Source organism: Peromyscus eremicus, unplaced genomic scaffold, assembly GCF_949786415.1.
Source record: "Peromyscus eremicus unplaced genomic scaffold, PerEre_H2_v1 PerEre#2#unplaced_306, whole genome shotgun sequence".
Lineage (NCBI taxonomy): Eukaryota > Metazoa > Chordata > Mammalia > Rodentia > Cricetidae > Peromyscus > Peromyscus eremicus.
Genome location: NW_026734542.1, coordinates 239,343 through 253,665, shown reverse-complemented (window position 1 = coordinate 253,665; position 14,323 = coordinate 239,343). Strand labels below are relative to the sequence as shown.

Here is a 14,323-nt window from a genome sequence, read left to right as displayed (position 1 = left end):
AGTCCTCAGCTGAAAGCGCTCCAGCTGAAAAGCCTCTAGACAAAAGGGGTTCCAGCCAAAAAGCCTTTAGTTCCTGTCTCCTCATGCCTTATATACCTTTCTCCACCCAGCCATCACTTCCTTCCTAGTGTTGGGATTAAAGGCATGTGACTTCCCAGTAATGGGATTAAGGGTTGGTGCCACCACTGCTTGCCTCTGTTACTCTCCTAGACTGATTAAATCTCATGTAGTCCAAGGTGGATATAACTCACAGAGATCCAGATGGATCTCTGCCTCCCGAGTGCTAGGATGAAAGATGTGTGGCACCACTGCCTGGCCTCTATATTTAATCTAGTGGCTTGTTCTGTCCTCTTACCTTCAAGCAAATTTTATTAGAGTACACAATATATCACAACCTTTTCTGGGTAAGTCACTTCTTCCCTGTGCTGCCCCCACATTTTTTGTTTGTGGCTGTCACCATACACAGAAGACTAGGTCCAGATCAATGGCTGCAATAGATATAATACTGAAAATTTCAGCATGCCAATTAGAAAGTTCAGAGAAAAACCTTACCAATATAACAAACCAAACAAAAAATAGAATATGAGAATGTAAAGAAAAAGTAGAAAATCTATAATTAATTAGCAAATAATATAAAAAAAGAAAAAAACCATGCTAGAAGACCAGGAAAGAAATTTGAGATACTATCAAAGGCTCACATCTTTGAATTCTATTGGCATACATGAGGAAACAGTATTCTCAATCAATAGCATAGACAAGATTAATAGAAAGATCACAGAGGAATTCTTCATCCAAGTAAGGAAATATATACACACACTGATACAAGAATCAAACAAAACCCCAACCAGACAAGATCAGAAAAAGAAAACTCCAAAGCATATAATAGTAACACCACCAAATATACAGGACTAGGAAAAATATTGAAAGCTTAAGAAAAGAAAGTATACAAGTCATTTGGAAATGAACATGCCCAGGGCAACAGCTGAATTATCAAATAAAACTCTGAAAAGCAGAAGAGCCTGAAGCAATGAACTTCAAATACTACAAGTCCATGCATGTCAACCAGGACTCGTGTGCCCAGTGAATCTGTCTGCCATAGCTGAAGAGGAAACACTTCCATGATACAAGCAGCCTGAAACAGTCATAGCAAATAATAAATTCTAAACAGACTACTAAATGTAATACTTCTAACTGAAGAGAGGAGTAAGTGTGAGAGGAGACTTTTAGAAAGAAAACAAGCAAAGCTATAATTTAAGGAAATACAAAGGGCATCTAACAACACAAAACAACAGGAAAATAAAACACTGCAATCTAGGTACAACTTTCAATAACGAATCCAGATATCAATGGCCTCAACACTCCAGTCAAAAGACAAAGGCTACCTAAACAAATTAAGAAACAAAATCCAACTATCTATTGTCTATGAAAAATCCCATCTTAGTTTAAAAGTCAAGCACCCTCTTACAATGAATGGATGCAAAATGTATTCTCAAAATGTATTCTAAGCAAACACTGTCAGGAAGCAAGCAGGTATCGGCATCCTAGTACCCGAAAAATCATTTTCAAACTAAAATGAAGCAGAAGAGACAAAGATGTGCACTTCATACTAATTAAAGTATCAACAAATACAAAATAGAATACTTACACACACACACATACACACACACACACACACACACACACACACACACACACACACACACGCAGGTGCACCCAACTTCACAAGAAACCTAATGGAACAAAAGGCACAGATCAACACAGACCCGATAACATTATGTGATTGCAAACACTGATTTTTCCAATTGATTGGTCATCCAGCCCAAATACATACAATCTCAGAATTAAATGACATCTTCATTCAATTGACCTAACCAATACTCAAATATTCTACCTCAACACTAAAGAATATATATTCCACTCAGCAGCACAAAGAGGCTCCTCTTAAATAGAGCATATGCCTAGAGACAAAGGAAACTTTAAGAAATACAGAAAATTGAAATAATGCCATGTACAGTATGCAACCACTGAGTCATAAAAGTTAAAATTGGCAGCAAAATAAACTCCAGTATGCATATAAACAAATAAATGACCTAATGATCCAAGTCAAGAATTTGAAGAAAAAAAACAAGAACAAACCAAACCCCCAAACAGTAGATAGTAAGAAATAATAAAAAGTAAATGAATTAAATAGAAAAAAAGAAAACTGTGCAAAGAACTAATGAATCTAATAGCTATTTTTCTGAGAAGATAAAGATGACTCCTTCATCAAGATTCTCTTGAGTCCCACACCAGAATGTAGACATGAAGCAGAGATCAGCAGAGTCTAGGGATCCCAGTCTCAGCTGATAAATCAACATTTCAACTCCAGCATCTATAGCTCAGGGAACATCACAGAACAGGCAGATGGAAAGACTGCAAACATCAGGAAGTCTGCTGTGAAACAGTCTCTCATGGAAATGGCTACATTAACAAGATCTGAACAGAGACAATATCAATAGACATGCTAAGGAAGAAGTAGGGAGGAATCTCCGAGGGCCATGCTCCTGAACAAGGAACTGCAGGAAACTAATGACTGCTGAGATAGGGATAGTGAGTCTCTCTCAGACAGGAACCCCTAATTGCTTGACTGATGAAATTGTAGTCAGCACTGAAACCATGTAACTACAAACAAGAAAACTGAACTCAGTAGGTTGTAGTTACACATTTGTGTCTCTGTGTGTGAATGTGTGCATTGAAGAGTAATTATAAGGGAAGAAGAGACTATCAATTTGAGACCTGCAGGGACATGGAAGAAGCGGGAGCATGGGGAGAGTGCTGGAGGGAAGAAAGGGAAGTGGGAAAGTGATCTAATTGTACTTTAGTTAAAATCTATAGAAAAGAAAACATTCCTTTAATAACATACACAGGAAAGGAAATCATAAAAGGATTGAATATTGTGTCTTGTTTAGCCATACAAATCATGTTTTCTATGATATGTATAACAAAGTAATTGTGTTCACTTACTGCAATGCATTCATTTTTACTGTGAGAAAATAATGTGTTTTTTTTAATAATGTGTGTGGATAGCTAAGAAGACAACTTAGAAGTTAACAGCATGTTTTGCTCTTCAAGAGGACCTGTGTTCTGCTCTCAGAACCTATGTGGTATTTTACAATCACCTGTAACTCCAGTTCCAAAGAATACAACACCATCTTCTCTCTCCCACAAGCACCAGACATGAACATGATGCACATGCCTGGTGTACATGCAGGCAAAAACACTCACACATGAAATAAAATAAACAAATAAAATGAATTACAATACAGTGTAGTGGAACTATTAATGAAGTAGACACTATGTTAACATTTTTAGAAAAAAAAATGTATGAAGTACACTAAAATGTGCTGTGGGCTGGGGAGAGGCTGGCATCTCATCACAGTATGGTAATTTAAAAAATATTTTTACATGCAAGTATGTAATTCCAGTGCAAAACTGAGAAACTTTTTAACAAAGCAGTTTCATACAACTAATTTCTTAAACAATTCAGCCGTCAATAGACACTTGGTTTTTAAAACTGCCTAGGAGGAGCTGGAGAGAGGAATGTAAAGGAGGAAAGTATATTAATTCTATCATAATTTAAATGCATTTTAAAAATAAAAACTGCTCTTTGTGAGTGAAGTGGAAGGGGAACACTCATCCACTCACCCAAAGGTAAGGGCAGTACAAACATATAACCACTATGGAAATCTGTTTGGCCATTATTCAAGAAGCTGGTTATGGATCCACCTCAAGATCCAGCTACACTATTCTTGGGTATGTACCCAAATAATATCTAATTACAGAGAATTGAAAAATTCTAAATGCAACATTTTTAATCTAAAGAATGGCTACAGAGAAGGAAACTTCAAAAGACTTACGTGTGAAGGTATTTTGTTGTCTCCAGAGGAGTAAGTCGTGCTGAATAATCACCATTTTTCTGCCAAGTATGGAAATGGTGGTAAACAACGTTATTATTTTAATATGGATGGAAAATCATTTATCAATATATTAAATATTTAAGATATTTCAAAGACAATATAAGATTCCATCAAGTCATCTGGACATACCCTTCAAATTTATTAGTTCTAAAAGATTTTACAAAGTGTCTCATTTTAGAGGGAAAGAATAGAGTGAGATGGTGTAGATTTACTATGGTTCAAATCATCTGGATTATCTTGACAAGATGGAAAGTGCCCTAATATAGGTAGGAGTCCTAAGTATACTCGCTCTGGGAAAGTGTTTCCTTAGGCTCCGACTTAAGTTTCCAAAACTCAGGATTTCCCTACTTTAGTTTATAAGTTTGCTATGAAAATTTCACCACCTAAAAACAGGCACAGAAATAGTAAAGCAGTATCTAACTTGCTTCTCAGTCTTGATCTGATTAGAATCCTAAATGAAAGCACTCTGTAATTCATGAATGGACCTATTATCAAATGCTACAGAATTCAGAATTTGATATTACTGAAATAAAGAGTAAGCCCATGGTGAGAACACTAATGAATTCCAAGACATAGGTTGCTCTATTGCTGGTCTTCCTTTAGCCAAGAAGGAAACAATGATCTGAGTTTTGTCATAATGATCCTGAATCGCCATGCTTACCATCAACCTACATGGAAGACAAAAATCATTTTTTATACATGTTATAAGTATACTCATGGGCTGTGATGGGGCTTAAATACTGAATACAGTTAATATAATTTAGATTCACAGAATTGTATTCAGTGTCTTCCTTCTGAGACAGAGTTGTAAAATATCCTGAAATCTTGAGGTAAAGATTCAAGTATCTTGAAAAATGTTCCTTTTCACAGAAAAAGCACTTAGTGGGCCAATCACTTTCTGTCATCTTCCCTGGGAAAGGCGCTAGAGATCTGTCACAAACACAGATTGTGCTACAGAGGATGATACAAAGGAAACCTTGCCTACAGATTACTATGAAAGAAAGAAAGCTCTGGCCTCTTTCTGCAAGTGCTTGGATTCATGGGATAATTTAGTATATCTGCAAACCCATTTGATGGCTGAAAAGAGAGACTCCTCCAAAGTATCGTGCCATGATGGTCTTCTAGGATACTGGAATGCTTTGAATAAGTGATAAGGTTCAGATGCCTAGCAACAGCTTTGGAGAAATCTTAAGAGTTTTAGCTGCCAGAGAACACTGTTATATTAGGAGAAAATTTGAATATTCAAGCACATAGTTGCATTTTCAACTACCCTTTCCTCATGGCTCCATAACTATTATGATAAAGATACAGATCAGTAGGTACAACCTGATAATCAATTTTACTTAACACTGGACTAAAAGACAGGTGTAATCACATTAAATCCCCATGAATAAATGCTTGCTAAGTTTTCCTCATGTATGCCATATCTATCTGATATATGTAGGAATTTTTACTTTCTTGGACTGAGGGAGCATGTTAGATTGTTGAACATTCAGGTAATAAGTTCGATGAAATATTTGGAAGATAAGTGTGAAGATTTTCTATCAAACTACACATGTTTAGATTCAAAGAAGTAACTCAAAAACTAAAATTCTGTGCCATGCATTGCTTTATTTTTGGAACGACCAGAGCATGCTGGGATCTTGAAAGACAAAGATATTAAGGCTTCCAAAAGAGACTTTAGCCATGAAGTTGAGTGGTAAACTAAACACCTCATACATTCAAGTCCCTGAGTGTGATTCTCAGCATCATCATAGATCAGTCTTGAGATTAAGACTCTTGCACACCCGTTGCTATTCTGACCAATCTATCCCTTTGCTTGTCTCATGGCAAGTGGAGTTGACTAAAATGCTTCCATTCCAAAAGCATTTAAATAGTGAAGTCACGCTTGGTTAAAATACAACATTGGTAAATATTTCATGTCTAAATTTAGTTTCAATTAGCGTTTTAACTTCTGGACTTACGTTTTGCGTTTCCCCATAATGGCATAATAAAGAGCACTCCATCCAAATGTGTCCTTTAACTGGTGATCAACACCTTTCTTCAGTAAAATTTCAACCATATTTTCACAATCCCATCTAACAGCATACATGAGTGTTGTTCTAGAACGGCAGAGGCAATTCAATTACTTAAATGGTGAACTGTATACATTTTACCATATAAGTATAAGGCCTTTGTGTGTAGAATTGCCCATTAACTAAGTAGCCTTAAGCATCCTGAAAGCAGAGTTCAGATTCCTAAAATATGTCCAAGGCTAAAACTAGAAAACAAGCAGAAAACTTCTTAGCCCACTATGATACTTTATAGAGTAGAATTTGTATTTTAAATTGTTTATGGTGAATAACTGTTTAGAGAAAATTGACCAGAAGTACAGAAAGCTTTATATGAAAAAGAACACCATTTCCTTCCTATTCTATTATAATATAATTCACTGTTAAATATGGAATTGCAATTTGTGTAAAATGATAGTAATAATGTTATCAAATAATTTTAATGTTAAAAATGAATGTTTTCAATTCCTGATACTAATATCATGCCATATATGTAACTGTACAACTACCATTCATGTATCATCCTTCTCTGCACACCACCAAAAGTATTTGAAGATTAAAGGGTGTTCACAAGGTTGTGTGATTGCAAACTTGAAAACTTTGGAACTGACACTGTAAATGTAAAATCTAATATAAATGCTATCAACTCATATATGATCATATGGCAGTCAAAATAAAAATCAATATAAAATCCTCTCATTATGAAAGGGAATATGAACCTGACTATCATTCTTTGGCATAACCATTTCATGTAATAGATATTTTTTAGATATGTAACTGATGTTTTATTGACTTTTTCTAATCTATTCCCATAACACATTTGAAATGAATGATTTTTACTATTCTAGACTATTTTCAACACAAGTAGTGTTTTAAAAATGCAAAGTGTAGTACCTTTGATATTTATCACATACGTGAAGATTCGCACCGTGTGTGATTAGGTATGCTGCCATGCGGTGTTTCCTTTCTCGGAGTGCTAGCAGCAGAGGGGTCAACCCATCCTGTAATGATATCAATTAATCATTCGCAATACCGCATATTTCACAACTAAACTGAAAATCATATATGTAGCCCTGTGATTATAATGTTTACCATAGACTTGACCGCAGTAGACTTTTCCTTATTAGCCTAATGCACCTTCTAAAGATCCTCAAGATTGCAATATTCTAACCATGGCTACAGTTGTCACAAAGTCCTCTAGTCCATTACAGAACTCATGTGACACCCATGGACCTGTGGTTCCTGTCACAGAAGTTGTCATGGTACTTTGAAGCCATGGCACTCTCCCCTCAGAGTTTATCTGAAGAGACACACACCAACACACAGTGGCAAAGGTGTTAGATCCTAAGTTGCATGGATGAGCAAAATTGTCTTTTCTATGTCAGAAATTCTCCTGTATTTCTAAAGACAGTTATGTGGCAGATGTAGCATTTCCCAACAGAAAAATTCAATTAAGGACGATGACAAAACTATGGGATTGTCCAGTATTTAAAACCTGATTTCTAAAGTACTGTTTGGCAAATCTTCTGTGGGGCAAATGTCAGCAACAGCAGAAGTTGTTTCACAGGCACAATTCTCAGAGTATTGTAATTATGTGTTATTTGCTGAGGACACAGAGGAACCTCTTCTTGATTCTCCATTCAGGAAGGGCCAAGGGTAACAATGTCTGCCTCTTGCTCTGAACAGGTCACCAAAGAAATGACCTCAAAATGAGTAAGAAATCAAAGAATCTTTTTTTTTTTTTTTAACTCACAAAGATCCGCCTGTCTCTGCCTCCAGAGTGCTGGAATTAAAGGCATGTGCCACCACCGCCCAACTCAAAGAATCTTTGATTGCTTACCTTGAAATGTATTCTGTCCTGTTACAAGTTGAAAACTGTCTTAGTGTTTAAAAATCCAGTACATTTTTAATATGTCTTTATTTATATTATTTTTAGACAATTTCCTACATGAGATCTGTATTTACATAGTTTCTACACCCTCACTCCTCCAACTCCCCCTAACTCCCTCTGAAATTCAGGACCTGTTTCTTATTACTGTCACACACACATGTGTATTATGTACAACCTACTGGTTCCATGTAATGTGAGCAGACTCTCTGTGTGCCTCTTTTTTATGTCTCTGCCTCTCCTTTTCTCTTTCCCTCCCCCTCTGTCTCTCTCTCTTCCTGTATGTGTGTTGGTTTGTGTGTGTGTCTGTGTGTGTCTGTGTGTCCATGTGTGTGCATGTGCATGTGTGTAAGTGTGTGTGTTTAAGCATGGCCACTGTGGTTAGATAAACTATTGAGGAGTTTAGAGTGTATCCCTGGAGAAAATTGAATTCTACTCTCAGCAGTTATGGATAATTGGCAACTCTTTATTTACGAGTGTAGTTTTGAAGTTTCCCCTATCAAGTGTTTGCATGTCAACTGGTGTTTTCCTTGTGCACGTCTTATTTAGGCAACCATATTATTAAGATTTCATAGATGAATTATCCCTTTTGTATCTAGAAGACACTTTTCTGCAACAGTCATCCTGGTCACTGGAACTCAGAGTTTGTTTGTTTGTTTGTTTTTTTCAGAACTTTCTTTCTCAGTGTCACCTGAAACTTAAGTGTAGGCATTGTATTGTAGATATAGGATCGTGGTAGGCACCCATGGTCCTTTGGTCTTTGCATTTTCACTAGTTGTGGATCTCTGTTATACTCTGTATTTGCTGCATTTTAATCATCATTGCATCTAACTCCAATTTACTGAGTGACTGTACTGTACTATAGCTAGTGCATACAGATCTGTGTAATGGAAGTTTTAGAGATGGGCAAGGCATTGCTTTCTTTCTGGTTTATATTTTGCTTAGAAAACAACCTAAGCAGGAATCAAAATAGAGCAATAATTTAAAAGTATTTTAAACATTAGAATTTAGAAATGAAGGCACAACTGTAATCCCCTCAATAGAGTGCAGGGTATTATTGCAGGAGGATCGTGACTTCTAGGAGAGTCTGGGCTACATAGTGAAACCCTATCTAAAAAATTAATATTGGAAGTCTATGATGATTTTAGGATTATCAATATCAGTGAGATTAAGACGATGTATTGTAATTTACATGAAGTTATGCAACAAGGGGTGGAAAAGCCTTGCCCAACTCCACAGCTAACAAAATACACAGTGCCAGGCAGGTAAAAATTCCCTAGACTTTTTGGGAGTTCCAGAGATTTCCCAAACAATATGAGCTACTGCCAGTGCTCTTGGTTGCCTCCAGTCACTTAAGTGTAAGATCTTGCTACAGAAGACACCAAATCCTTTGGAGAAAAGACAAGCAGGAATAAAGCTGGAACTAACCCAGTGATTCCTATCCAAGTACTAGCTTCCTGTGGTGCTCTGCAAACTGCCAAGGGAGAAAAGGAATCTTCAGACATCCTAAATTTATATCAAACACTAAGAAATAAGGCTAGGAGACTGAAACACCTGTATCGGCAAAGCAGGTGAAATGGGGTTTGTTAGCAAATAAAACACACTTGGAGGTTGGATTGTGGAAGTACCTGCAGGGAACCATTCCATCATAGGGGCTCAAAAGCAAAATGATTTGATTTGTTATAGTCAGGATGAAGCACAGTTTTAAAAATTCTCTTAGAGATTGAGCGTGCACTGCATTCCTGGAGAAAACGGAGGTTATGAATGGACTGCGCTGTTCCATAGCCCTTGGGTTTGTTTACTAAAATTTTAACCTCTGCTGCATGCATACTAATGGATGTGTGGAAATCAAGTGCTTGTAGTGCAATGTACCATGCTTCAGTTGCAAATATTCAGTCTGTGATAGCATTTTGAAGGTGAAGTATCACCCACAGCCTGAAGTGATTTATATCCCAGCACAGCTTGTCAATATTTTGGGTAGGTGTTGAAGCTTTTGGAATTGGATATTTGATGGGTGTGATATTGGTATGTAGGCAGTTTTGGGGTACACCTATTCTGAGTTTTTCAAGAGGCCACTGATTCTGTTTCTGTGGAGATATGAGGAGGAAGGAAGGATTACAAGTTCCTGATACCACAGACAAAGCTATATCCAGCTGCCTATAGGAAGTTATCTTGATGGCTAACCAATGAAGAGAACCCAGCCCCTGGTGGGTGGCACCACAGCCTTGTTTCAGAACACGGCTGTGTAAGACTTTACAGAGATAGCTGCAGAGTAAGCAAACAGGCATCCTGGACTCATTCATTTCTCCCTCTCTTGAGGATAGATGATATGTCAACAGCTTTCTCAAGATCCTGATTCTGTGCTTTGCCCAGTAATACACAGTAACTTGGAAATGTAAGTCAAATAATCCTTTTAGTCCATTATCTATTTTTATAAATATTTTCCATAGCTCCATAAAAGTAAGCTAAATTCTCTAATACTGATTTCAATAAATTAACATTTACTTCTCCCCCTTTGGAAATAATTTTGAGAGCTATATTCAGTGCAATTTAATCATATTCACCCCTTCCCTTTCACTACTTTCCAAATGCACCTCTCTTCTGTACCCACCCATCTTTCTAACCTTATTGATATAAACCTCCTCTCAAGTCTCTGGGGTCACTGTAGAAGATCAGGTTAAAGCTTGTAAGAGCCAGGTCCACTGGATGACCAAAAGCAAAGAGTGTCTCATGGGCACACCAGCGTAGATGTTCATATGACATCACAGTCACCGTGAAAACATTCAGAAGATGGTTGGAAGCTCAAGTGACACAAAATGTCATTATGCAAGCAGGAATTTAGCATGAAGTTCTGCTCTGAGCTGAGAACTTCTTGACAGTTATAGCTGCTAGGACTGGATAGTCATTTTCATTTAAAGGTGTGGCCTGGGTGGACTGAGCATGCTCCAGTGAATGGTCACATACCCAAGAGTATGTGGGCAGCACGAATTGGACTCAGTGGGGTAAAAAACAAACTATAACAACATATCAATACTTAGATGGATACCGATCAAGTTATTTCAAAGTGCCAGTCAAGTAATACTTCAACTTCTAAACCTGAAAAAATTGGACCAAGATATGACAACTGTTAAAGCATATAGTTTTCAAATACTTGGGGATTCAATTTAGAAAATTTTTACCTTTGTAGTATCTTCAATGTTTCCCCCAAATTCAAGAAGACTGCTGGCAATATCTGGCCTGTCTACATACACTGCATGGTGGATTGCTGCTTCTCCATTGCAGTCTTTAATATTGGGATCTGCTCCATGATCAAGTAGGACAAACACGATCTCTGTCTCCCTGCTTTGTACAGCCTGTGGATATCGTTACCAGGAAAACACTGTCAATTTAAAGAACACACAAGAAACTTCCCCCAGCTTTCACCATGATTTATATTTAAGTGACTTTAATTTTACTTTCATTCTAAACACTTAGATCAACTTAATTACTGAAATTGAAGTCTTTGAAATACCTTCATTAGTGGTGTGGACATTTGATTGTCAAGGGCATTAATCTCACAGTCCTTAAATAACAGTAAACAAACCAGATTGATATGGCCATAAAAACATGCAAAGTGGAGCGCAGTTCTGTGGGAATGAGAGACATTTTGAAGGAAAACTGTAAGGCACTATTATCAACATACACAATCACTCTGGTGTTTATAAATATTATATAGTATTTAAGTCCATAGACCCATAAAAATATTTAACTTCATTCAAAATTTATTTTTATTTGCTCTTATAATTTACTGTATTTAAAAATTTATTGCAACTATCATTTATCGCAGTGTGAATAATACACACAGCTGTTGCAGCCTAGATAAGTGCTCTATTAGTGAACTATGTAGTAAAGAGCAGCCTATTTGAGCAAAAAGAACATGACTATTGGGTGAACTCATTTTCAGTTTGAATCCTACTCTAGACACTACCATCAACCAACTACTTCTCAGCCTTCCTATGTTGTGAATTCTTGTCCAGAAAATGGGTGTTAAAAGGAATACTTCTATCAAATTAGGATGACTCAATTAGATTCTTTGCAACTATTCAGAAAATATTCTTCAACAACAACTTAACAATCTTTTCGGTATTTAAGTTATGAATGTTAACACTATAATAAACATTTTCAAGTCAATGTTAGTTCCATTATCTCTATTTTGTAAATATATTAAGGAGTATAAATTTTAGAGTCTAAGGATATCTCTTCAAAACTTGAGACAAGTTCTGCAATAAACTTATGCTTCTGCTGCCTCAGCCTGCAAAGAGCGTGGATTGTAAATATGACACACCACTGAGCTTGAGATTTGGTTTTTCATGCATTTTAACTCAGCTAAAATTGAAATGTCATTTACAATTCATAATGTACAACAGTGACTGCCAAAACTTAAAGGCAATTCTTAATACATAAGATAGCATGTCATTGTGGCATGCATGGTGTCTCTACTAAGTGAAATGTGATAATATAATGTGATATACATATACATACATATATACATATCCATAAATATAAAACATTTCTAGACTTTTACTGGATTTTTTAAAGAAAGCTATGAAATGTACTATTGATAAAAACTGGAAATTATCAACAGCAAAATCTAAATGCACAGCAAACTTGGCTTTGATTTTTAAGGAACTTTAATTCAAAGGAAGTAAGTATGGAACTTCAAGTCAAATACATAAGAATGCCCATTTTTGATAATAGTTAAATTCATAGCATACAAGGAAATTAGATGTATGCTATGTCTAACGTCAGTATCTAATATCAATTTCATGAGAGAGATTTAGGACACTGTGGGCCAACTCGAGTAAACCCAAAATTGGGAAAGCAAGACAGTTTGTTGATTTGTAAATCATGAAATTCACAGCAAGTTCCATTCACCTCTATCAGAAGTAAGTAAAGATGTCAGAAGTAACTTTCAGAGAATTTGGAGCTTGTCAGCACATTGTGTTATGAAAATGGTGGCTGATCAAGGCCGCACTGAATAAACTTTCAGAAACATATGAAGTAATGAGTGAAGGAACTTAAGAGAAATTTACGGAGATGGGAGAGTGATATCCCCAGGAAACTAGTGAGAAACAACAAGAAAATGAAGGAGCAGCAGGAAGAGGAGCACACACCCATCTGTCAAGTTTAGATTATTTCTGTTATTTTCAGTGAGGAATATAAATGTTAGTACACACAGATAAAAGATCCATATTGAATGTTTTTGGGTGATTTTAGGTGGGAGGAAGACATTATGAGGAACACTACTTGATCTCTGTAGTTTCTACAGTTTACACAACATTGTGTTTATTAGGTACATTGAAATTAATTCCCACTTCTTTATAGTTTGTTAGATTATTCTATTGTGTATTCGATGCTCCATAAGAAAATGCTCCGTAGGGGAATTACGGGGTGACAGTAAACCTGCTGGAGCTTTAGTCTTATGGTTCTCCTCCTCCAGAAGAAGATCTGGACACTGGACCTGTGTGATCACGGGTACCAAGGAGACTGTAGTCCAGAAAGCACAGCTGAGTCTCTCCTCACCCCTATTGCCCTCAACAGAGCTAGGAAAGGTAGGCTTCTCCTATCACCCGATTTCCTCAAGGCCCCTCATCCTTATCTTCCAAGTGTTCTTACCGTTTCCCTTCATCCTCATCATTCACATGAAATTGGTTCTTCCTGAGGAGACGCACCACCACTTTGAGCTTTCCCATGCATACTGCCTCATGAAATTCATTTTCAGGGTCATAAGGCTGGCGGTACCTGTCTTCAGTTCCACAGTGAAAGCAGGACAAGGATCCCGTTGCCCTGCTTGGGCCGTCACAAAACCCCAAGGGGGTTTTCGGCTCCTTCTTAAAGCAGAAGAGCTTCCTCAGGGTGGACAACATAGCTGTGACCACCTTTCTATCAACTCAACACTAAGTAATTTTAGGAAATGATGAACTTTTAACCCCTGACCGTCTAACAACCAGAGCCTAACTCTGCGACTCTCACAAGTGCGAGGCTATGGTTTGACCAGTCAAACCGAAGCAGGCAGTTATAGAACAGTCGTTGCTAAGCAACACTGGTAAACAAAAGCGTGCTCGTTCTTCCTCAGGCATAACTGACAGTTTATGGAGCAAATAATGCTCACTGCGCATGTGCAATATAAGTGTGGCGGTCTCCTGGGCTTTAGTTTGTGTATATCCTGCAAGATCTCGATCTCTTTATTTCTTTATTCCCCACAACAATCTTGCTTGGTACTTACTTTCTTTGTGGGTGTAATTACTCATTATGATATCTTTTTTTGGTTTTGTTCTTGTTTTGCTGAGTGTTTGTTTTTTTATTTCCTTTTTCACTAAGAGGTCAAGGATGGGCTTGTCTTTGTAAGGAAATTTCTCTCTTGAAGCTTCTCCCTGATATTTTTGTTT

General features: G+C 37.0%; 1 protein-coding gene across 2 annotated transcripts in view; it reads right to left on the bottom strand.

The window, feature by feature from the left end:
* The window catches only part of LOC131901776 (POTE ankyrin domain family member A-like), a 51,928-nt gene extending 37,985 nt beyond the window's left edge, over positions 1-13,943 (bottom strand). Inside the window, exons 1-6 of one of the 2 annotated variants that reach the window (XM_059252853.1) lie at positions 13,551-13,943; positions 11,407-11,521; positions 11,075-11,248; positions 6,902-7,008; positions 5,921-6,058; positions 3,897-3,955 (exon numbers count right to left, since the gene is read on the bottom strand). In XM_059252853.1, coding sequence (XP_059108836.1) covers positions 3,897-3,955; positions 5,921-6,058; positions 6,902-7,008; positions 11,075-11,248; positions 11,407-11,521; positions 13,551-13,801 — 844 coding nt within the window. In that variant the 5' untranslated portion in view covers positions 13,802-13,943. The remainder of the gene's footprint in view (positions 1-3,896; positions 3,956-5,920; positions 6,059-6,901; positions 7,009-11,074; positions 11,249-11,406; positions 11,522-13,550) is intronic. The other variant, XM_059252852.1, reaches the window with a different exon arrangement.
* Positions 13,944-14,323: the final 380 nt, after the last annotated feature.